This window comes from Oncorhynchus clarkii, chromosome 18, assembly GCF_045791955.1.
Source record: "Oncorhynchus clarkii lewisi isolate Uvic-CL-2024 chromosome 18, UVic_Ocla_1.0, whole genome shotgun sequence".
NCBI classification, from domain to species: domain Eukaryota; kingdom Metazoa; phylum Chordata; class Actinopteri; order Salmoniformes; family Salmonidae; genus Oncorhynchus; species Oncorhynchus clarkii.
In genome coordinates this window covers 61820419-61844181 of record NC_092164.1, presented here as the reverse complement: position 1 = coordinate 61844181, position 23763 = coordinate 61820419, and the positions used below count along the sequence as shown (strand labels likewise).

The window sequence follows — 23763 nt, the reverse complement described above, 5'->3', positions numbered from 1 at the left end:
TAGTCTGCCGGACGCGATCCATGGCAGTGCCGAGATGTTGTAGCATGGCCGCATGCTGCTGGACGCACTCCTCGACCCCTAAAACGGGGGTGTCTGCTCCTGCTGACTCCATATGGTTGGTGTGCGTGATTCTGTCAAAAGGTGGGTGTTGCTGGTGCATAAGGTCAGGCGCAGGAGAGCAGAATGAGTGAGCAATGTACTTTACTCAAAATAAAGGCACAAGGTAAACCAACAATAAACGGTAATCAATTACGCACGGGTGTAAACAGCACCCGTCGAAAACCAGCCATAACGTACCGAATGATAGAAACAATCACGCACAAAAACATGGGGGGTAAATACATGAACATGTAATTGGGTAATGAAACCAGGTGTGTAGAAAACCAAGACAAAACAAATGGAAAATGAAAGGTGGGTCGGCAATGGCTAGAAGACCGGTGAAGTCGACCGCCGAACACCGCCCGAACAAGGAGAGGGACCAACTTCGGCGGAAGTCGTGACAACTATCATATCAAGTTCAAAGGCACTTAAATATTTTGGCTTGCCCATTCACCCTCTGAATGGCACACATACACAATCGATGTCTCAATTGTCTCAAGGCTTAAAATCCATCTTTAACCTGTCTCCTCCCGTTCATCTACACTGATTTGAAGTGGATTTAACAAGGGATAATAGCTTTCACCTGGATTCAGTCTGTCATGGAAAGAGCAGTGGACTGTATATGTATCCAATACGCCTACACACCAATGTAAAAAGAACACATGCTGTCGCCCTTTATGCCAAGTCTTCTGTAATCATGCGAAGAACAATTCAATGGAAAATAACACAAACAATATGACATTGGATCTCTAAGAGAGTAGTATATTGCTGCTTTTCGCTACAGATGCAATAACATCCGCTAAATATTTATATACACACTACCGTTCAAAAGTTTGGGGTCATGTAGAAATGTCCTTGTTTTTTAAAGAAAAGCTCATTTTTTGTTGATTAAAATAACATCAAATTGATCAGAAATACAGTGCAGACATTGTTAATGTTGTAAATGACTATTGTAGCTGGAAGCGGCAGATTTTTTATGGAATGTCTACATAGGCTTACAGAGACCCATTATCAGCAAACATCACTCCTGTGTTCCAATGGCACGTTGTGTTAGCTAATCCAAGTTTCTAATTTTAAAAGGCTAATTTATCATTAGAAAACTGTTTTGCAATTATGTTAAAACGCAGCTGAAAACTGATGTTCTGATTAAAGAAGCAATAAAACTGGCCTTCTTTAGACCAGTTGAGTATCTGGAGCATCAGCGTTTGTGGGTTCGATTACAAGCTTAAAATGGCCAGAAACAAATAACTTTCTTCTGAAACTTGTCAATCTATTCTTGTTCTGAGAAATGAAGGCTATTCCATGCGAGAAATTGCCAAGAAACTGAAGATCTCGTACACATCTGTGTACTACTCCCTTCGCAGAACAGCACAAACTGTCTCTAACCAGAATAGAAAGAGGAGTGGGAGGCCCCGATGCACAACTGAGCAAGAGGACAAGTACATTAGAGTGTCAAGTTCTCAACTGGCAGCTTCATTAAATAGTACCTGCAAAACACCAATCTCAACATCAACAGTGAATAGGCGACAGAGTTGCAAAGAAAAAGCCATATCTCAGACTGGCCAATAAAAAAAGATTAAGATGGTCAAAAGAACACAGACACTGGACAGAGGAACTCTGCAACTCTAGAAGGCCAGCATCCCGGAGTCGCTTCTTCACTGTTGACGTTGAGACTGGTGCTTTACGGGTGCTGTTTAATGAAGCTGCCAGTTGGACTTGCTGATAATGGGCCTCTATACGGCTATGCAGATATTCCATAAACAATCTGCCGTTCCCAGCTTCAATAGTCATTTACAACAATAACAATGTCTACACTGTATTTCTGATCAATTTGATGTTATTTTAATGGACAAAATTGTGCTTTTCTTTGAAAAAACAAGGACATTTCTAAGTGGCCACAAACTTTTGAACTGTAGTGTATGTGCAACCAATAAAATTGGATTTGATTTGATTCTTAGCATATTCTATTTAAGAATGCCTGCAGAACCACATTCACTCATTGAGCAAGGAAACACTGTTTTCCAGTGATTTCCAGAACTTGACATTCTATCAAGTACTTGTTTTTTTCATTCTTGTTCTGTGCGACTCATTGCATTTTACCATCATTTTTGATTTTGTTTTGTATATGTCAAGGGTGAATCTGGTTTACCCCTCTGATACAATCTCTCTATCTTACCCCACTATCAACCCAGTTTACTGCCCTCTGATACAATCTCTCTATCTTACCCCAGTATCAACCCAGTTTACTGCCCTCTATACAATCTCTCTCTATATTACCCCAGTATCAACCCAGTTTACTGCCCTCTATACAATCTCTCTTTATTTTACCCCACTATCAACCCAGTTTACTGCCCTCTATACAATCTCTCTATATCTTACCCCACTATCAACCCAGTTTACTGCCCTCTATACAATCTCTCTTTATTTTACCCCACTATCATCCCAGTTTACTGCCCTCTATACAATCTCTCACTATTTTACCCCACTATCATCCCAGTTTACTGACCTCTATACAATCTCTCTTTATTTTACCCCACTATCAACCCAGTTTACTGCCCTCTATACAATCTCTCTTTATTTTACCCCACTATCAACCCAGTTTACTGCCCTCTATACAATCTCTCTATATCTTACCCCACTATCAACCCAGTTTACTGCCCTCTATACAATCTCTCACTATCTTACCCCACTATCAACCCATTTTACTGACCTCTATACAATCTCTCTATATCTTACCCCACTATCAACCCAGTTTACTGCCCTCTATACAATCTCTCACTATCTTACCCCACTATCAACCCATTTTACTGCCCTCTATACAATCTCTCTATATCTTACCCCACTATCAACCCAGTTTACTGCCCTCTATACAATCTCTCACTATCTTACCCCACTATTGACCCATTTTACTGCCCTCAATACAATCTCTCTATCTTACCCACCTATCAACCCAGTTTACTGCCCTCTGATACAATCTCTCTATATCTTACCCCACTATCAACCCAGTTTACTGCCCTCTATACAATGTCTCACTATCTTACCCCACTATCAACCCATTTTACTGCCCTCTATCCAATCTCTCTATATCTTACCCCACTATCAACCCAGTTTACTGCCCTCTATACAATCTCTCACTATCTTACCCCACTATTGACCCATTTTACTGCCCTCAATACAATCTCTCTATCTTACCCACCTATCAACCCAGTTTACTGCCCTCTGATACAATCTCTCTCTATATTACCCCAGTATCAACCCAGTTTACTGCCCTCTGATACAATCTCTCTCTATATTACCCCAATATCATCCAGTCAGTTGCCATTTGACATAATCTGTCTCTTTCTTTCTCCACTGCCATCCTACCTCACTTTTTGTTTAAAGAAAAATGGAAAAATCTCTTCCAATATGTATGAAAACAACATGGGTCGTATAAGACCCGTTTCACTATTTTTCAAGACAAGCCCTACTGCATTTCTGAAGACACATTTTCTAACTGCTCCCCAGCTGACGTTTTGAGGCTGTTTTATGGTCTTGGGGTCCATTTCATTACATTCCCTGAACATTAAATTGCCATGGATCTCTCTTCTATTAAATGCTTTTGTGCTCCCTCCGTTCCTCCTGCTGTCCTTATTGGTTCCTGTCTTCATCGCAACATGATGTGCTCCTCGTACTAAACCCAAAATAAATGATATAGGAATCAGGAATCAAGAGTCAGGATATTGTGTACGTTCCAAATGTCACCCTATTTCCCATGTGGTGCACTACCATTGACCAGGGTGCATAGGACTCAGTGCCCAGAGGGCTCTAGTTAAAAGTAGTGCACTATATAGGGCAGGTGTCTCCAACAGGTCGATCGTGAGCTACCAGTAGCTCGCAGCCCACATATGAGTAGTTTGCCAAACAATTCTGAAAGTAAATGCAATTCTTTATGTTTTCCACCGCATAATGTCATAAACAAATCTCACAAGAATCAGACACCTTCAGTTCCCAGCTACTATCTAATCAATGCAACATTGATATCATCCCACCCCTGGTTAGCCACTATTAGCTTAAAAAAAGCCAAACCTATCTGCAAATTCATTTCCAGCAATATTGTCCCTGTCTGTCTGTGTGGTGGGCGTGTTTGTCTGTTACTCCATGTGTTGCCAGTTGATGTGATAACCATCATGTAGGTTGACAGAAATAATTTCCTCAAAACCTCCTCAATTAAATTATAACTTCAAAGTAGGCTTACCTGGCAGAAGTATATAATGAGTAAGTAAATGTTTCTATTATTTGTTATTTGCAAACTTTCCATAAAATGAGCAGCACCAGTACAGAAGCATCACTAGACTGGCACATTCCTCTTTGGTAGATGTGCAATTAAAGGGCCAGAGGTGTTTAAAGAGCCAGATGAGCAATTAAAGGACTAGATGTGCAATTCAAGTTGAATTACATTAAAAAATCTACATGTGTTAGTTTTCTTCCAGACCAAAAAGTAGGTGATTTAAGCTTTGACATGGACTCAGAACATCATATTTCGTTTTTTATCTGTGAACAATTGTTATTTTGAGAGTTAAAAAAATATATAAAATCTAAATTCAGGAAAAATAAAACTGAGAAAACAGTTATAGGGAACCCTTTAGAGTTGTCTAGATTAGTTTATTAACCAGTATTTTACCAGGTACACTGTATATTGTATGCTAAGGATATGGGGAAGAGAAGAATGTGCCTATTTGAAAGCTTGAAAAAAAATGAGTAGCTCGTTGTTTACATTTTGAAAAGTAGCTTTCATGATAGAGAAGGTTGGAGACCCCTGCTATAGGGAGTGGGATGCCATCTGGAACACATGCCTGATATAGGGAGTGGAATGACATCTGGAACACATGCCTGATATAGGGAGTAGAATGCCATCTGGAACACATGGCTGATATAGGGAGTAGAATGCCATCTGGAACACATGCCTGATATAGGGAGTGGAATGACATCTGGAACACATGCCTGATATAGGGAGTAGAATGCCATTTGGAACACATGGCTGATATAGGGAGTGGAATGCCATCTGGAACACATGCCTGATATAGGGAGTGGAATGCCATCTGGAACACATGCCTGATATAGGGAGTGGAATGACATCTGGAACACATGCCTGATATAGGGAGTGGAATGACATCTGGAACACATGCCTGATATAGGGAGTGGAATGCCATCTGGAACACATGGCTGATATAGGGAGTGGAATGACATCTGGAACACATGCCTGATATAGGGAGTGGAATGCCACCTGGAACACATGCCTGATATAGGGAGTGGAATGCCATCTGGAACCCATGCCATTGTGTCGTAGACCCAGCCACTGATCACACATCTAATTCACCATCATTATGAATTATGCAAGCTAGCTATCTGCTTTCTGACCCTATGTACTGGCATCCCCCATTAGGCAGCAGATAAACAAGACCCAGAGATGGAGCTAGGACTGGCGGATCGGAGGATCAGCACTCAGCGGAGTGGTCATGTCATGCCACATAGACACATCAATAGTAATGGACACCATCTGTTCAGATAGACATAGATAGGACAGGACAGCTGGAAGAACATCCTAGAAGACCTGTTAGGACAACTAAGTGTGGCAAGACTTGAGTGTGCTTGTCATTACGGCATAGAGCTATTTTGGGAAGGAGATGTGAATGGACATGGTTTTCTATTGACAGAGATGTCACTGTGTTGGTAGTATACATGTATCTTACGAAGAGGTTGCTTAGTGAGCAACACAAAATGGTAATTCAGTTTGACTACGGTTTTAATATTAACCTGAACTTCAAAAAGAATACAAACTACTTCCAACCCCTCAGGACAAAAGTCTTTATCACAGCGAAGCTAATTTAATTAAAATGCACATTCTATCTGAAAGTCATAAACAACTGTAAAACATTGAGATGCATGGTCGGACAGCTTGGTGGAGATACTAGCCCTGCTTCTTCCTCTCCCTCTTCTCTCCCTCTTCTCTTCTCTCCTCTTCCCTCTTCTCTCTTCTCTCTTCTCTCCTCTTCTCTCTTCTCTCTTCTCTCCTCTCCTCTCCCCTCTTCTCTCATCTCTCCTCTCCTCCCCTCTTCTCTCCCTCCCTTCCCTCATCCCTCTTCTCTCCCTCCCTCTTCTCTCTTCTCTACTCTTCCCGCTTCTCTCTTCTCTCTTCTCTCCTCTCCTCTACCCTCTTCTCTCATCTCTCCTCTCCTCCCTTCTTCTCTCCCTCTCTTCCTTCTTCGCTCTTCCCTCTTCTCTCCTCTCCTATCCCCTCTTCTCTCATCTCTCCTCTCCTCCCCTCTTCTCTCCATCTCTTCCCTCTTCTCTCCTCTTCTCTCCCCTCCTCCCCTCTTCTCTCCTCTCCTCCCTTTTTCCTCCCCCTTCTCCTCTCTACCTGTCCCGCTCCTCTCCCTCTCTCATCACATTCCTCTCCTCTCTCTGTCCCACTCCTCACCCTCTCCCACTCCTCTCCCTCTCCCTCTCTCCTCTCCCACTCCTCTCCCTCTCCCCCCCACTCCTCTCCTTCGCCTATCCTATCCCACTCCTCTCCCTCTCTCCTCCCACTCCTCTCCCTCTCACTCTCAAATCCCTCTCTCCTCCCCCTCTCCCATTCCTCTGCTCTCCCTCACCCACTCCTCTCCCTCTCTACAACTCCTCTCCTCTCCTTCTCCACTCCTCCCTCTTTCCCTCTTCCACTCCCCTCCCTCTCTCCTCCCACTCCTCTCCCTCTCACTCTCAAATCCCTCTCTCCTCCTCCTCTCCCATTCCTCTCCCACTCTCCTCCCAATCTTATCCCTCCCCCACTCCTCTCCCACTCCGCTTCCTCTCTCCTCACTCTCCTCACTCTCCTCTCCCTCTCCCACACCTCTCCCACTCCCACTCTCTTCCCACTCCTCTCCCTCTCCCACTCCTCTCCCACTACTCTCCCACTCCTCTCCCTCTCCCACTCCTCTCCCACTCCTCTCCTCTCCCTCTCTAACTCTTCTCTTTCGCTCTCCTTCCACTCCTCTCCCACTTCTCTCCCACTCCTCTCCCTCTCCTCTCCCTCTCCCACTCCTCTCCCACTCCTCTCCTCTCCCTCTCCAACTCTTCTCTCTCTCTCCTTCCACTCCTCTCCTCTCCCTCTCCCACGTCTCTCCCACACCTTTCCCTCTCCTCCCACTCTTTTTCCTCTCTCCTCCTCTGCTCTTTTAATATTCTGTATTATGTCATGTTCTATGTTATGTGTGGACCCCAGGAAGAGTAGCTGCTGCTTTCACAACAGCTAATGGGGATCCTAAAAAAATACCAAAATATCTCTCCCCTCCTTTCCTCTCCCTCTAGTCAGACCAGGGTGAGTGGAGAACGTTAATGGCCCATGGTGTGAGTGGGGTTCAGTCAGAGGGAAAATAAAAACTGACACTCCACTCTCAGCCTCAGATGGAAAGTGATCCAAATGAATCATCCTCATGTCACCCACAAGGACCGTGACCACCACCACCACAACAGTCGTAAAGCTCAGAGGAGAAAAATGAAAGCACATTAATAAAACATGAAACTCCATGGATGCTAAGGTCAATGCTGCTCTTACCTCATTTCCTACAAGCACGTCCAGCTCCAATGTACTCGGGACATAGCGAGAGTAGCATAGAGTCACTAGTCAGTGAGGAGGATAGGGTTCACCTTATTCATCCATGCAGAGCAACAGTATCTAAACATCTAACCTTTCAAACAGCCCTACAGTCATATGAATTACCATGACCTTTCATTCTTATTGGAATATTGAAATATAGTATCCCACTAGGCACAGATGTCAATTCAATGTCTATTCCACATTGGTTCAACCAGTGTGTGTCCAGTGGGATGTGACGGACGCAGGGCATGAATATTTAGCTATAATTAACATGATATCCCAGAGAAACCAGTGCCATATTATACAATCTAGATGGTCCATGTAAGTCTACTGTCCTCTCAGCGTCGCTTCTCCTCCACCATCTTGCTGTTCACCTAAGACCATGTACATGCTAAGTGTTGGTGTGGTGACTATTGTTTAAGAACAGAGGCACAGGGCCAGCATGAGATAGAGCCCCTTGTCCTCTTTCTCTGGCCCTCTCTGACTGCTCTCCTGTATATATCATAATGCTCTGCTCTTATCTCCCCCTGTCCAGTGAATGAGGGGGGCATCAAGCAGGCGTCCAACTCTTGTCCCGACCCGGGGGAGCCAGAGAACGGCAAAAGGATGGGCTCCGACTTTAGGTAGGTCATGTTGGGGTGAAGAATGGACCCCTACTAACATAGCACCCACTGGGCCCGGAGAAGCTCTGAATTTAGGTAGGTCATGTTGGGGTGAAGAATGGACCCCTACTAACATAGCACCACCCACTGGGCCGGGAGAGGCAGGACACTGGTTTTGTACAGGCTGTGTCAGGACACTGGTTTGTACAGGCTGTGTCAGGACACTGGTTTTGTCCAGGTTGTGTCAGGACACTGGTTTTGTACAGGCTGTGTCAGGGCACTGGTTTTGTACAGGCTGTGTAAGGGCACTGGTTTTGTACAGGCTGTGTCAGAGCACTGGTTTTGTACAGGCTGTGTCAGGACACTGGTTTTGTACAGGCTGTGTCAGGACACTGGTTTTGTACAGGCTGTGTCAGGACACTGGTTTTGTACAGGCTGTGTCAGGACACTGGTTTTGTACAGGCTGTGTCAGGGCACTGGTTTCGTACAGGCTGTATCGGGGCACTGGTTTTGTACAGGCTGTGTCAGGGCACTGGTTTTGTACAGGCTGTGTCGGGGCACTGGTTTTGTACAGGCTGTGTCAGAGCACTGGTTTTGTACAGGCTGTGTCAGGACACTGGTTTTGTACAGGTTGTGTCAGGCCACCTCTACAGTTGCAAAATTCCTGTAACTTTCCCAAATCCCCAGGTTTCCCAGAAATCACATTTGGAAGATTCCAGGAATCAGAAGGGAATTAACAGGAAATCTTCACCAACCAGATTTTCTGCAAATCCTGGGAATTTTGGGAACCCTACGCACCTCTCAGGTGGCTTATACAGGTATCAGCCAAAAGGAAACACCAACATAAAGGGTCTTAATAAGGTGTTGTGCCACCATGAGTCGCCAATGCAGCTTCAATGGAACTGGCATAGATTCTACAAGTCTCTATCGGAGGGATGCAACACCATTCTTCCACAAGATATTCCATCATTTTATGGTTTTGTTATGGTGTTGGAAAACGCTGTCTCAGACGCCACCCCAGAATCTCCCATAAGTGTTCAATTGGGTTGAGATCTGGTGACTGAGACGGACATGACATATGGTTTACATAATTTTCATGCTCATCAAACCATTCAGTGACCACCCGTACCCTGTGGATGGGGGCATAGCCATTGCAGATAAAATAATGGCCTGCCCAACATTTTTATACCTGACCCTAAGCATGATGGGATGTTAATTGCTTAATTAACTCAGGAACCCCACCTGTGTAGAAGCACCTGCTTTCAATATAGTTTGTATCCCTCATTAACTCAAGTCTTTGCATTACTTTGGCAGTTACCTGTACATACGGTACATGGTGCAATTGTGTATACCTCACCACAACTACAAAGAAGAACAAAAAGGAAAACAAATATGATGTTATTTCTGAGTTATTATTTATTCCTAGACAAGGCAGATAGGTAAAAGCAAAGATGATTGGTCCTTCACAAGAAAAGAAAAAAGCTGCATCCTATATTCTCCGAGAGCCCCATCACCTGTTATTGACAGCTGAAGGTCACTGGACATGGATTGTAGACGGAAAGTAGTCAGGTATCAGTATGAAGGCAGTGCCACGAGTGTGACACAGCCCAGTAATACAGTTCAACCTGATTATGACACTAGCCTCTAATATCGCTCAAACTGAACGTGAATCACTTCTCTCCCTCGCCTCTCATCTTCAAGTGTTCATTCAATGTCACACACACCACTTCACTGTGGATTATTGACAGCAGCATCTCAATGGGTGAAAAACATATAAGGCCAGTATTGAGCTCAGGGCCTGTAGTCATAAAGCATCTCCCAGTAGGAGTGCTGATCTAATCTAGGATCAGTGTAGCCTTATAGAATCTAATGAATGGACCTGAAGAACCTGCTCCCAGATCAGCACTCCTACTCTGAGACTACTCTTAATGAATACAGACCCTGATGAGTCTAGCTGTGATGATGTATTCTATTTGAATAGAGCTAAGAGATGCCAATATTAAAACATAGTTTTTTTTTAATGTAACCTTTATTTAACTAGGCAAGTCAGTTAAAGAACAAATTCTTAGTTACAATGACGGCCGACACCGGACGACAATTGTGCGCCACTCTATAGGACTCCCAATCACGGCCGGTTGTGATACAGCCTGGAATCAAACCAGGGTCTGTAGTGTCGCCTCTTGCACTGTGATGCAGTGCCTTAGACCGCTGCTCCACGCTTACTTTTTACCCTCTCATTTATGGCTGATTTCTCTATAACATCACACAATCTCTTTCAGTGTGAGTCGCAATTTGTTTGTGTTAATCTGAACAAGGTGAATAGTTTCTGAAAGCATTTAATCTGAAGGATTTTGAATGATCTTACCCGAGCCATGAGTTTGAGCTTCAAACAAATCGAAGGTCTCTCAAAACAGGCATTTTTTTATAAGTGTCGTAAAATCAAAGATGAGATTGTTTGCAGATGTATTGACGTATGAGGTTTTTCTAGTTCAATAACACGCTGTTATTACAGAAATACAGTACTTAGGCTTTGTTGTGTTAAAAAGCACTATAGTCAAACATCACATGAGCCTAGTGGCAAGGTATTTTCTATTACTGTCTAAAGTCAAATATAAACTGAAATAGTTTTAGAAATAGAAAAAGTTTTTCTTTCATGTGGTAACACTCCTGTGTGTGTGTGTGTGTGTGTGTGTGTGTGTGTGTGTGTGTGTGTGTGTGTGCGTGCGTGTGTGTGTATGTTCCCTCTCTCTCAACAACAGCATAGGGGCTACCGTCCAGTTCCTCTGTGATGAGGACCATGTGCTGCAGGGCTCCAAGACCATCACCTGTCAGAGGGTGGCCGAGGTGTTCGCTGCTTGGAGTGACCACCGCCCCGTCTGCAAAGGTCATTTAGCGTCCCTGTCAACTGCCTGCATGTCTGCCTCCCAAATGGCACCCTATTCCTTATTTAATGCATTACTTTTGACTAGAGCTCATAGGGCCCTGGTCAAAAGTGGTGCACTATGTAGGGAATATGGTGCCATTTTGGGGAAGCAACCCTTGGCTCCTGGGTCCCAAAATGTATGGCGAATATAGATATGGAGCACTCATGGAAATGAAATGTCAGGGTACTTTGTCATTTTCAACTGACAGACATTTTGGGGGCTTGGTTTGGCTGTGAGATTGATTTGAAAGAGAATTCTGTATTTAGTCTAATGTTCATATTAATATAGCAATGTATCAGAGATACGCTGAGGTTTGATCAGTCAGTGTTACCACATAGGAGGATCGGTGTGACAGGCAGACAGGTTATTTGGGGTACCTGTGCCACCTGTGTGCCTGGTCCTTTTTTTGTGACACACACACATTGATCAACCAATCCCAGACTACCAGCGTGAGGTCTCTGGACTGTCTAATAAGACTCATGTCTCTGGACTGGTTAGGACGACCCACATTTGTGGATCCGTAAACTTCCAGCATCTTCCATACCCTTACTTCTGCCTTCCAATTGCCCCATGCTCAGGTTGTGTGCTATCCAACAGGTCTTTATTGTCTTTTCTGGATCATACTGGGAAACCAGACAGTCTTTAGTCTCTCTCTCTCTCTCTCTCTCTCTCTCTCTCTCTCTCTCTCTCTCTCTCTCCCTTCCCTCCTCCCCCCATCATTAATTAAGCATTGACCTCTTGATTGTTTTTCGTGTTAATTGTCTGGCTGTGATGCAAACCTGTACACTGACTGGCCTGATCAATGCCCATAGGATACCCGTGTCTCTGGTGTGTGTCTAATAAGACCCCGGTCTCTGGACTGTCTAATAAGACCCCGGTCTCTGGACTGTCTAATAAGACCCATGTCTCTGGACTGTCTAATAAGACACATGTCTCTGGACTGTCTAATAAGACCCATGTCTCTGGACTGTCTAATAAGACCCATGTCTCTGGACTGTCTAAAAAGAACCCATGTCTCTGGACTGTCTAATAAGACCCATGTCTCTGGACTGTCTAATAAGACCCATGTCTCTGAACTGTCTAATAAGACCCATGTCTCTGGACTGTCTAATAAGACCCATGTCTCTAGACTGTCTAATAAGACCCATGTCTCTGGTTTGTGTCTAATAAGGCCCATGTCTCTGGAGTCTGTTTAATAAGACCTATGTCTCTGGACTGTCTAATAAGACCCATGTCTCTGTTGTCTGTTTAATAAGACCCATGTCTCTGGACTGTCTATTAAGGCCCATGTCTCTAGACTGTCTAATAAGACCCATGTCTCTGGAGTCTGTTTAATAAGACCCATGTCTCTGGACTGTCTATTAAGGCCCATGTCTCTAGACTGTCTAATAAGACCCATGTCTCTGGAGTCTGTTTAATAAGACCCATGTCTCTGGACTGTCTAATAAGACCCATGTCTCTGTTGTCTGTTTAATAAGACCCATGTCTCTGGACTGTCTTATAAGGCACATGTCTCTGGAGCCTGTTTAATAAGACCCATGTCTCTGGACTGTCTAATAAGACCCATGTCTCTGACGTGTGTCTAATAAGGCCCATGTCTCTGGAGTCTGTTGAATAAGACCCATGTCTCTGGTGTGTATCTAATAAGACCCATATCTCTGGACTGTCTAATAAGACCCATGTCTCTGGACTGTCTAATAAGACCCATGTCTCTGGACTGTCTAATAAGACCCATGTCTCTGGACTGTCTAATAAGACCCATGTCTCTGGACTGTCTAATAAGAACCCATGTCTCTGGACTATCTAATAAGACCCATGTCTCTGGACTGTCTAATAAGACCCATGTCTCTGAACTGTCTAATAAGACCCATGTCTCTGGACTGTCTAATAAGACCCCTGTCTCTGGACTGTCTAATAAGACCCCTGTCTCTGGACTGTCTAATAAGACCCATGTCTCTGGAGTCTGTCTAATAAGACCCTTGTCTCCGGACTGTCTAATAAGACCCATGTGTCTGGAGTCTGTCTAATAAGACCCATGTCTCTGGACTGTCTAATAAGACCCATGTCTCTAGACTGTCTAATAAGACCCATGTCTCTGGTTTGTGTCTAATAAGGCCCATGTCTCTGGAGTCTGTTTAATAAGACCCATGTCTCTGGACTGTCTAATAAGACCCATGTCTCTGTTGTCTGTTTAATAAGACCCATGTCTCTGGACTGTCTATTAAGGCCCATGTCTCTAGACTGTCTAATAAGACCCATGTCTCTGGTTTGTGTCTAATAAGGCCCATGTCTCTGGAGTCTGTTTAATAAGACCCATGTCTCTGAACTGTCTAATAAGACCCATGTCTCTGTTGTCTGTTTAATAAGACCCATGTCTCTGGACTGTCTAATAAGGCCCATGTCTCTGGAGCCTGTTTAATAAGACCCATGTCTCTGGACTGTTTAATAAGACCCAAGTTTCTGACGTGTGTCTAATAAGGCCCATGTCTCTGGAGTCTGTCTAATAAGACCCATGTCTCTGGACTGTCTAATAAGACCCATGTCTCTGGTGTCTATCTAATAAGACACATATCTCTGGACTGTCTAATAAGACCCATGTCTCTGGACTGTCTAATAAGACCCATGTCTCTGGACTGTCTAATAAGACCCATGTCTCTGGACTGTCTAATAAGACCCCTGTCTCTGGACTGTCTAATAAGACCCCTGTCTCTGGACTGTCTAATAAGACCCATGTGTCTGGACTGTCTAATAAGACCCATGTCTATGGTGTGTGTCTAATAAGACCCATGTCTCTGGTGTCTGTTTAATAAGACCCATGTCTCTGGTGTCTGTTTAATAAGACCACTGTTTCTGCTTTTCTCTTAGTATCCCCATTAAGTCTTTCTCATGCAGCAGTGACTCTTCCTGGGGTGCACACTAAACATCAAATACAGTACAGAACAGTTGTAGACAACACAACGCAAATACAATATTACATTAAATAAAAAATAAGAAACCGAGAGACAAAAAAAATACTTCTTATACACTATTCACATATATACATTTGATATTTAGGAAAGGTGCTATATCCTGTTGTGATCTTTAAAAATGTTAATTAAAGCTAAGCTTGCTGTTTGCCTAAGTAATACCTGGTGGCAGATCAGTTTGTTCTGTCACGGAAACAGTTGAAGTTAGACATTTACATACACCTTAGCCAAATGGAAGTATGCTTGGGGTCATTGTCCATTTGGAAGACCCACTTGCGACCAAGCTTTAACTTCCTGACTGATGTCTTGAGATGTTGCTTCAATATATCCACTTAATTTTTCTTTCCTCATGATGCCATCTATTTTGTGAAGTGCACCAGTCCCTCCTGCACAAAGCACCCTCACAACATGATGGTGTTGGGATGGTGGGATGGTGTTCTTCGGCATGCAAGCCTCCCCCTTTTTCCTCCAAACATAAAAATGGTCATTATGGTCAAACAGTTCTAATTTTGTTTCATCAGACCAGAGGACATTTTTCCATTTGTCCCCATGTGTAGTTGCAAACCGTAGTCGGTCTTTTTTATGGCGGTTTTGGAGCAGTGGCTTCTTCCTTGCTGAGTGGACTTTCAGGTTATGCTGATATAGGACTCGTTTTACTGTGGATATAGATACTTTTGTACCTGTTTCCTCCAGGATCTTCACAAGGTCCTTTGCTGTTGTTCTGGGATTAATTTGCACTTTTCGCACCAAAGTACGTTCATCTCTAGGAGACAGAAGAACGTGTCTCCTTCCTGGGCGGTATGACGGCTGCGTGGTCCCATGGTGTTTATACTTGTGTAATATTGTTTGTACTGATGCCTTCAGACATTTAGAAATTGCTCCCAAGGATGAACCAGTCTTCTGGAGGTCTACAATGATGGTCTTGGCTGATTTCTTTTGATTTTCCAATGATGTCAAGCAAAGAGGCACTGAGTTTGAAGGTAGGCCTTGAAATGCATCCACAGGTATACCTCCAATTGACTCAAATTATGTCAATTAGCCTATCAGAAGCTTCTAAAGCCATGACATAATTTGTGGAGTGGTTGAAAAACAAGTTTTAATGACTCCAACCTAAGTGTATGTAAACTTCCGACTTCAACTGTATATTTATAAGGCTTATTTGCTGGGCATAGAGCATATCAAAAATACCTACACCTTTCACTTTATAACCCACCTGAGTGTCTGGACATTTCACTTTATAACCCACCTGAGTGTCTGGACATTTCACTTTATAACCCACCTGAGTGTCTGGACATTTCACTTTATAACCCACCTGAGTGTCTGGACATTTCACTTTATAACCCACCTGAGTGTCTGGACATTTCACTTTATAACCCACCTGAGTGTCTGGACATTTCACTTTATAACCCACCTGAGTGTCTGGACATTTCACTTTATAACCCACCTGAGTGCCTGGACATTTCACTTTATAACCCACCTGAGTGTCTGGACATTTCACTTTATAACCCACCTGAGTGTCTGGACCTTTCACTTTATAACCCACCTGAGTGTCTGGACATTTCACTTTATAACCCACCTGAGTGTCTGGACCTCTCACTTTATAACCCACCTGAGTGCCTGGACATTTCACTTTATAACCCACCTGAGTGTCTGGACATTTCACTTTTTAACCCACCTGAGTGCCTGGACATTTCACTTTATCCACCTTATCCACCTGGATTCTTCAAACCATTTCACACTCTTTAGTTGGATTTGATTCATTTTGTTTTTCTAATATAGCAGTCTAAAATGTTTCATACTTAGCGCTGCTGTTGTGTTCCCTCAGAGGGGGATGCAATTAGAGGTCAAAATGTATGGAAATGAATTATCCTGAATTCTGAAGGTATTCCCTTGATGCAGCTACAGTATGATGATACTTTGTGGAGTAATCCTGTTCTCTGACTTTTACAGTGTTCTACCTTGATTCAATTTGAGCTGATGATTAATCAGTGACAGATTGGCATTCGATGGAGAGGTTATGCTAAAACGCTGCAGTCATTGAATCATTTTCAGTTTGAACACTCGATTTGACAGCCTCTCTGTTGGCCAATGAAGCGTGACCAATTTGGCAAGTGCAAACTTTGATAAACCTCCCGTCAAACCAAAGCGTAACAGCTCACTACTGTATACCAAAACAAGTGAATCACAGGCACTCTTGGTGAATCTTGTTTTTTGTCTACTACAACGTCCTTGTGTTCCACCAAATGACTTATGTGCCACCATGACTCAGTACATTTACATTACGCAAGTAAAACACTAGAGCCATATGGCCACATGACAAAAAACAGACAGATGGTTAGGCCCATATGCTGATGCATTCTTCAGACTTTTTTCACTACTTTACTCTGATTAGCAGTGTCTTTGAAGCATGGAAGAGGTGGGGACGAGTGTTGATGTGACTAAATATACACAGGCAGTTTATGATATCACAACGTATAACACTGCTGTAACCACTGCCAGTTGGACTTAATTAGAAAGATAATATATTCCCTATTTAGTGCACTACTTTTGACCAGGGTCTAATGAAAATGAATGCACTATATATACAAGTGTATCTGGACACCCCTTGAAATTAGTGGATACGGCTATTTCAGTGACACCTGTTGCTGACAGGTGTATAAAATTGAGCACACCGCCATGGACACAGCCATAGACAAACATTGGCAGTTGAATGGCCTTACTGTAGAGCTCAGTGACTTTCAACATAGCACCGCCGAGTGCTGAAGTGCACAGTGAGTACAAATCGTCTGTCCTCAGTTGCAACACTCATTACCGAGTTCCAAACTGCCTCTGGAAGCAACGTCAGCATAAGAACTGTTAGTCGAGAGCTTCATGAAATGGGTTTTCATGGCCGAGCAGCAGCACACAAGCCTAAGATCAAAATGTGCAATGCCAAGTGTCGGCTGAAGTGGTGTAAATCTCACCGCCAAAGGACTCTGGAGCAGTGGGAACAAGTTCTCTGGAATGTTGAATCACGCTTCACCATCTGACAGTCCGACAGATGAATCTGGGTTTGGCGGATGCCAGGAGAACGCTACCTTTCCCAAAGCTTACTGTAGTTCCAAATGTGAATTTGGTGGAGGAGGAATAATGGTCTGGGGCTGTTTTTCATGGTTCGGGCTAGGCCCCTTAGTTCCAGTGAAGACAATTCTGTGCTTCCAACTTTGTGGCAACAGTTTGGGGAAGGCCCTTTCATGTTTCAGCATGACATTGCCCCCATGCACAAAGCGAGGTTCATACAGAAATGTCTTGTCGAGATCGGTGTGGAAGAACTTGACTGGCCTGTACATAGCCCTGACCTCAACCCCATCGAACACCTTCGCCATGAATTGCCGACAGCGAGCCAGGCCTAATCTCCCCAAAATCCATGCCCGACCTCACTAATGGTCTTGTGGCTGAATGGAAGCAAATCCCCGCAGCAATGTTCCAACATTCAGTGGAAAGCCTTCCCAGAAGAGTGGTGGCTGTTATAGCAGCAAAGGGGGGGACCAACTCCGTATTAATACTCATGATTTTGGAATGACACGAGCAGGTGTCCACATACTTTTGGTCACGTAGTGTATATAGGAAATAGGCTACCATTTGGGACGCATCCAAAGACAGACTGTTGATTAGAGAGACTTCAAATTCAACAATACAGTACATAATATACTTTTAATGTAGTGTAATACTTCAAATGATTGTAAAGTTAAAGTATAAGTTAGAACGTGTCAGGACATCCAGCTATTTCTTTAAAATGATTTATTTAAAACCAAAAAATATATATTGACTAATAATATCATATCATTATAATCCTGAGCTACTAAAACATCTGGACACGGTGGATCATTGATGTGATTCATGTATAAATATGTCAATAAAACGGGGCTTCCTAACTGGGGCACCCGAGTGCCAGAGGCATCACTACAGACCCTGGTTTGATGCCAGGCTGCATTACAACCGGCCGTGATTGGGAGTCCCATAGGGCGGCGCATAATTGTCCCAGCATCCGCTGAGGTAGACCGTCATTTGTAAATATGAATTTGTTCTTAACTGACTTGCCTAGTTAAATAAAAAAATACAACTATCCTGTGTAGAGCACTGCTTCTGGCTGTAAATGATGTATTACGAGTTTTTCTGTGGACAGTATTGCAAATTACACCTTGAAATAGGCAGGCAATATTCCACAGCCTCTTTCCCTGTGTGTGTGTGAGTGTCTCTCTCTCTCTTTTTCTCTCTGTCCGTGTGTAGGTGTGTGAGATGAGATTACTCCTGTTTGTGTGTGCGGAAACATTAGGGGCTGAAACAGGAAGGGAAAAAGGCAAAGTACCTTGGCTCAGGGTTAATGATGTCATTGATCATTCTCAGTGGCGATAGTTTTGTAGGTTTGTTCCTCCCGTTCCTCCAAGTCTCCAGTCAGACCAGCTAATCTTTATTCCTCCTGCTGAATTGGCTCATTTTCCCCCAGGAGAAGGTCAGCCTGAATGTCGCTGGACATAAAACACCAACAATGGTAGAGAAAACAAGTGAAATGAGTGAAACGTGGAGGGCGTTTTATCAACAGTGAAACGTGGAGGGCATTTTATCAACAGTGACATGTGCAGGGCGTTTTATCAACAGTGAAAAGTTCAGGGCGTTTTATCAACAGTGAAACGTGGAGGGCGTTTTATCAACAGTGAAACGTGCAGGGCAGGGCGTTTTATCAACAGTGAAAAGTTCACGGCGTTTTATCAACAGTGAAACGTTCAGGGCGTTTTATCAACAGTGAAACGTTCAGGGCGTTTTATCAACAGTGACATGTGCAGGGCGTTTTATCAACAGTGAAAAGTTCAGGGCGTTTTATCAACAGTGAAACGTGGAGGGCGTTTTATCAACAGTGAAACGTGGAGGGCGTTTTATCAACAGTGAAATGTTCAGGGCGTTTTATCAACAGTGAAAAGTTCAGGGCGTTTTATCAACAGTGAAACGTGGAGGGCGTTTTATCAACAGTGAAACGTGGAGGGCGTTTTATCAACAGTGAAACGTGGAGGGCGTTTTATCAACAGTGACATGTGCAGGGCGTTTTATCAACAGTGAAAAGTTCAGGGCGTTTTATCAACAGTGAAAAGTTCAGGGCGTTTTATCAACAGTGAAACGTTCAGGGCATTTTATCAACAGTGAAACGTTCAGGGTGTTTTATCAACAGTGAAACGTTCAGGGCGTTTTATCAACAGTGAAACGTGGAGGGCGTTTTATCAACAGTGAAACGTTCAGGGTGTTTTATCAACAGTGAAACGTTCAGGGCGTTTTATCAACAGTGAAACGTGGAGGGCGTTTTATCAACAGTGAAACGTGGAGGGCGTTTTATCAACAGTGAAACGTGGAGGGCGTTTTATCAACAGTGAAACGTGGAGGGCGTTTTATCAACAGTGAAATGTTCAGGGCGTTTTATCAACAGTGAAACGTTCAGGGCATTTTATCAACAGTGAAATGTTCAGGGCGTTTTATCAACAGTGAAAAGTTCAGGGCGTTTTATCAACAGTGAAAAGTTCAGGGCGTTTTATCAACAGTGAAACATGGAGGGCGTTTTATCAACAGTGAAATGTTCAGGGCGTTTTATCAACAGTGACACGTTCAGGGCGTTTTATCAACAGTGAAAAGTTCAGGGCGTTTTATCAACAGTGAAACGTTCAGGGCGTTTTATCAACAGTGAAACGTGCAGGGCGTTTTATCAACAGTGAAACGTGGAGGGCGTTTTATCAACAGTGAAGCGTGGAGGGCGTTTTATCAACAGTGAAACGTTCAGGGCGTTTTATCAACAGTGAAACGTGGAGGGCGTTTTATCAACAGTGAAATGTTCAGGGCGTTTTATCAACAGTGAAATGTTCAGGGCGTTTTATCAACAGTGAAACGTGCAGGGCGTTTTATCAACAGTGAAACGTTCAGGGCGTTTTATCAACAGTGAAACGTTCAGGGCGTTTTATCAACAGTGAAACGTGGAGGGCGTTTTATCAACAGTGAAACGTGGAGGGCGTTTTATCAACAATGAAACGTGGAGGGCGTTTTATCAACAGTGAAACGTGGAGGGCGTTTTATCAACAGTGAATAGTGGAGGGCGTTTTATCAACAGAGAAACGTGCAGGACGTTTTATCAACAGTGAAACGTGCAGGACGTTTTATCAACAACTAAGCTAAATATCTTGATGTCTTTAAGTGGCGGCTTATCTCCCTGGCTTGGCTGCCATCCCTCTCTGGGAGAGCTGAATTCGTGAAAAGTTCACGATTAAAGGAGATGATAACACAAAGAGGATTTCTGAACTATTCATTAGCTTGGCAAAACAAAAAAATAGTAACAACCCAGCAACTTAAAGACATCCAAAGTCTGATTTTAGAGGCTTCATTTTGCCTCTCCCGACACATAGGATGCCAATATCCCTCAGTGAGAGATGAACCAGACAATGTAGCCCTACACCGTCCCCTTCTGTTATTTGTGAAGGTAGTGGATAGAAAGTGACAGAATGTCATTGGCCGAGTAATGAATTGTTTGCTCACCGTAGTGTCCCTTAATCCATTAATTGTATAGATAATTTCTATTTGGCTGCTCAGCATGCTTGCTATAGGGTACGCTGTGCACCCGGCAGAACTGGCAAAGCCAAGGCCCTTCATTTAGTAAGCAGTAATTGAGCTGTCAGAATGCGGAACACAGGCATGCCTAGATATACATCACCTAGATAGAATACAGATTCTGTTTCTCTGAGCCCATGATGACACTGGCCACCCCAAAACTCAACGGTCACAAATCCCATTTCAAATCAAATCAAATCATATTATTCACATACACATATTTAGCAGATGCTATTGCGGGTGTAGCGAAATGCTTGTGTTCCTAGCTCCAACAGTGCATTAGTATGTAGCAATTCACAACAATACACACAAATCTAAAGTAAAAGAATTGAGTTAAGAAATATATAAATATTAGGACGAGCAATGTCGGAGTGGAATTGATTAAAATACAGTAGAATGGACTACAGTATATACATATGAAATGAGTAAAGAGGTATGTAAACATTATTAAAAGTGAATAGTGAATAATGAATAGTGGTTAATGTCTATGTATATAGGGCAGCAGCCTCTACGGTGCAGGGATACGTAACCGGGTGGTAGCCGGCTAGTGATGGCTATTTAACAGTCTGATGGCCTTGAGAGATAAGCTGTTTTTCAGTCTCTTGGTCCCAGCTTTGATGCACCTGTACTGACCTCACCTTCTGGATGGTAGCAGGGTGAACAGGCCTTGGCTGGGATGGTTGATGTCCCTAATTATATTTTTGGCCTTCCTGTGACATCGGGTGCTGTAGGTGTCCTGGGGGGCAGGTAGTGTGCCCCCTGTGATGCGGGCAGTGCAGTTGCCGTACCAGGCGGTGATACAGCCCGAGAGGATGCTCTCGATTGTGCATCTGTAAAAGTGTGTGAGGGTCTTAGGGGCCAAGCCAAATTTCTTCAGCCTCCTGAGGTTGAAGAGAGGCTGTTGCGCCTTCTGTCTGTCTTCACTGTCTGTGTGGGTGGACAATTTCAGATCATTGGTGATGTGTACGCTGAGGAACTTGAAGCTTTTTACCTTCTCCACTGCGGTCCGGTTGTTGTGGATAGGGGGGTGCTCCATCTGCTGTTTCCCAATGTCCACAATCATCTACTTTGTTTTGTTGACGTTGACGTTGAGTGAGAGGTTGTTTTCCTGGCACCACTCCACCAGGGCCCTCACATAACCTCCATGTAGGCTTTCTCGTTGGTAATCAGGCCTACAACTGTTGTGTCGTCTGCAAACTTGATGACTGAGTTGGAGGTTTGCATGACCATGCAGTCTTGGGTGAACAGGGAGTACAGGAGGGAGCTGAACACACACCCTTGTGAAGCCCCTGTGTTGAGGATCAGCGAATTGGAGGCATTGTTTCATACATTCACCACCTGGGGGCAGCCCGTCAGGAGGTCCAGGACCCAGTTGTACAGGGCAGGGTTCAGACCCAGGGCCCAGAGCTTAATGATGAGCTTGGAGAATACTATGGTGTTGAAGGTATAGCTATGGTCAATGAACAATATTGTTGTCCAGATGGGATAGGACAGTGTGCAATGCTATGGCGATTGCATCGTCTGTGGATCTATTGGGGCAGTAAGCAAATTGGAGTGGGTCTAGGTTGTCAGGTAAGGTGTAGGTAATATGATTCTTAACTAGCCTCTCAAAGCACTTCATGATGAAAGAAGTGAGTGATACAATAGTAATTTAGTTCAGTGACCTTTGCCTTCTTGGGTACAGGAACAATGGTGGACATCTTGAAGCAAGTGGGAACAACAGACTAGGATAGGGAGAGAATGAACATGTCTGTAAACACTCCAGCCAGCTGGTCTGCGCATGCTCTGAGGACGCGGCTAGGGATGCCGTCTGGGCCGACAACCTTGCTAGGGTTAACACGGTTAAATGTCTTACTCACGTCTGCTACGGAAAACGAGAACCGATATGCCTTGGGAGCTGGCCATGTCGGTGGCACTGTGTTATCCTCAAAGCTGTCGAAGGTGTTTGGAGCAAGACCTGTAGACCCTGCCACATACGACTCCACTTTGTCTCTGTACTGACGTTTTGCCTGTTTGATTACCTTACGGAGGAAACAACTACACTGTTTGTATTTGACCATATTCCCAGTCACCTTGCCATGGTTAAATGAGGTGGTTCGCGATTTCAGTTTTGTGCGAATGCTGCCATCTATCCACGGTTTCTGATTTGGGTAGGTTTTAATAGTCACAGTGGGAACCACATCCGCTATACACATCCTGATGAACTCAATCACTGTTTCAGGGTATACGTCAATGTCATTCTCAGAGGCTACCCGGAACATATCCCAGTCCGCATGATCAAAACAATCTTGAACCATGTAGAATAGATGTTGAATAGACCTTAGCACGGGTACTTCCTGTTTGAGTTTCTGCCTATAGGAAGGGATGAGCAAAATGGAGTCATGATCTGATTTGCCGAAGGGAGGGCTGGGGGCCCCTTTGGCATCCTGGAAATTGGAGTAGTGGTGGTCGAGTGTTTTAGCGGAGCGAGTACTGCCGGTCAATGTGTTGATAGAACTTCTTTAGCGTTTTCCTCAAATTTGCTTTGTTAAAATCCCCAGCTACAATAAATGTCGCATCGGGATATGTGGTTTCCAGTTTGCACAAAGTCCAGTGTAGTTCCTTGAGGGCCATTGTGGAATCTGCTTGAGGGGGAATACACAAGGCTGTGACTATATATCCAGAAATATTTATCTTGGGAGATAATACTGTCAGCATTTGATTGTGAGGTATTTTAGGTCGAATGAACAAAAGGACCTGAGTTTCTGTACGTTATCACAATCACACCATGAGTAGTTAATCATGAAACATACACCCTCGCCTTTCTTCTTTCCGGAGAGTTCTTTATTCCTGTCTACGCACTGTATTGAGAACCCAGCTGGCTGTTTGGAGGGGACAGTATATCCGGAAGATCCATGATTCAGTGAAACAGAGTATGTTACAGCCCCTGATGTCTC

The 23763-nt window shown here is 43.8% G+C and overlaps 1 protein-coding gene across 1 annotated transcript in view; it reads left to right on the top strand.

The window, feature by feature from the left end:
- The window catches only part of LOC139373820 (CUB and sushi domain-containing protein 3-like), a 740037-nt gene that overhangs the window by 374295 nt on the left and 341979 nt on the right, over nt 1-23763 (top strand). The window contains exons 8-9 of the mRNA XM_071114860.1: nt 8250-8337; nt 11076-11200. Of these exons, the coding sequence (XP_070970961.1) occupies nt 8250-8337; nt 11076-11200 (213 nt within the window). The remainder of the gene's footprint in view (nt 1-8249; nt 8338-11075; nt 11201-23763) is intronic.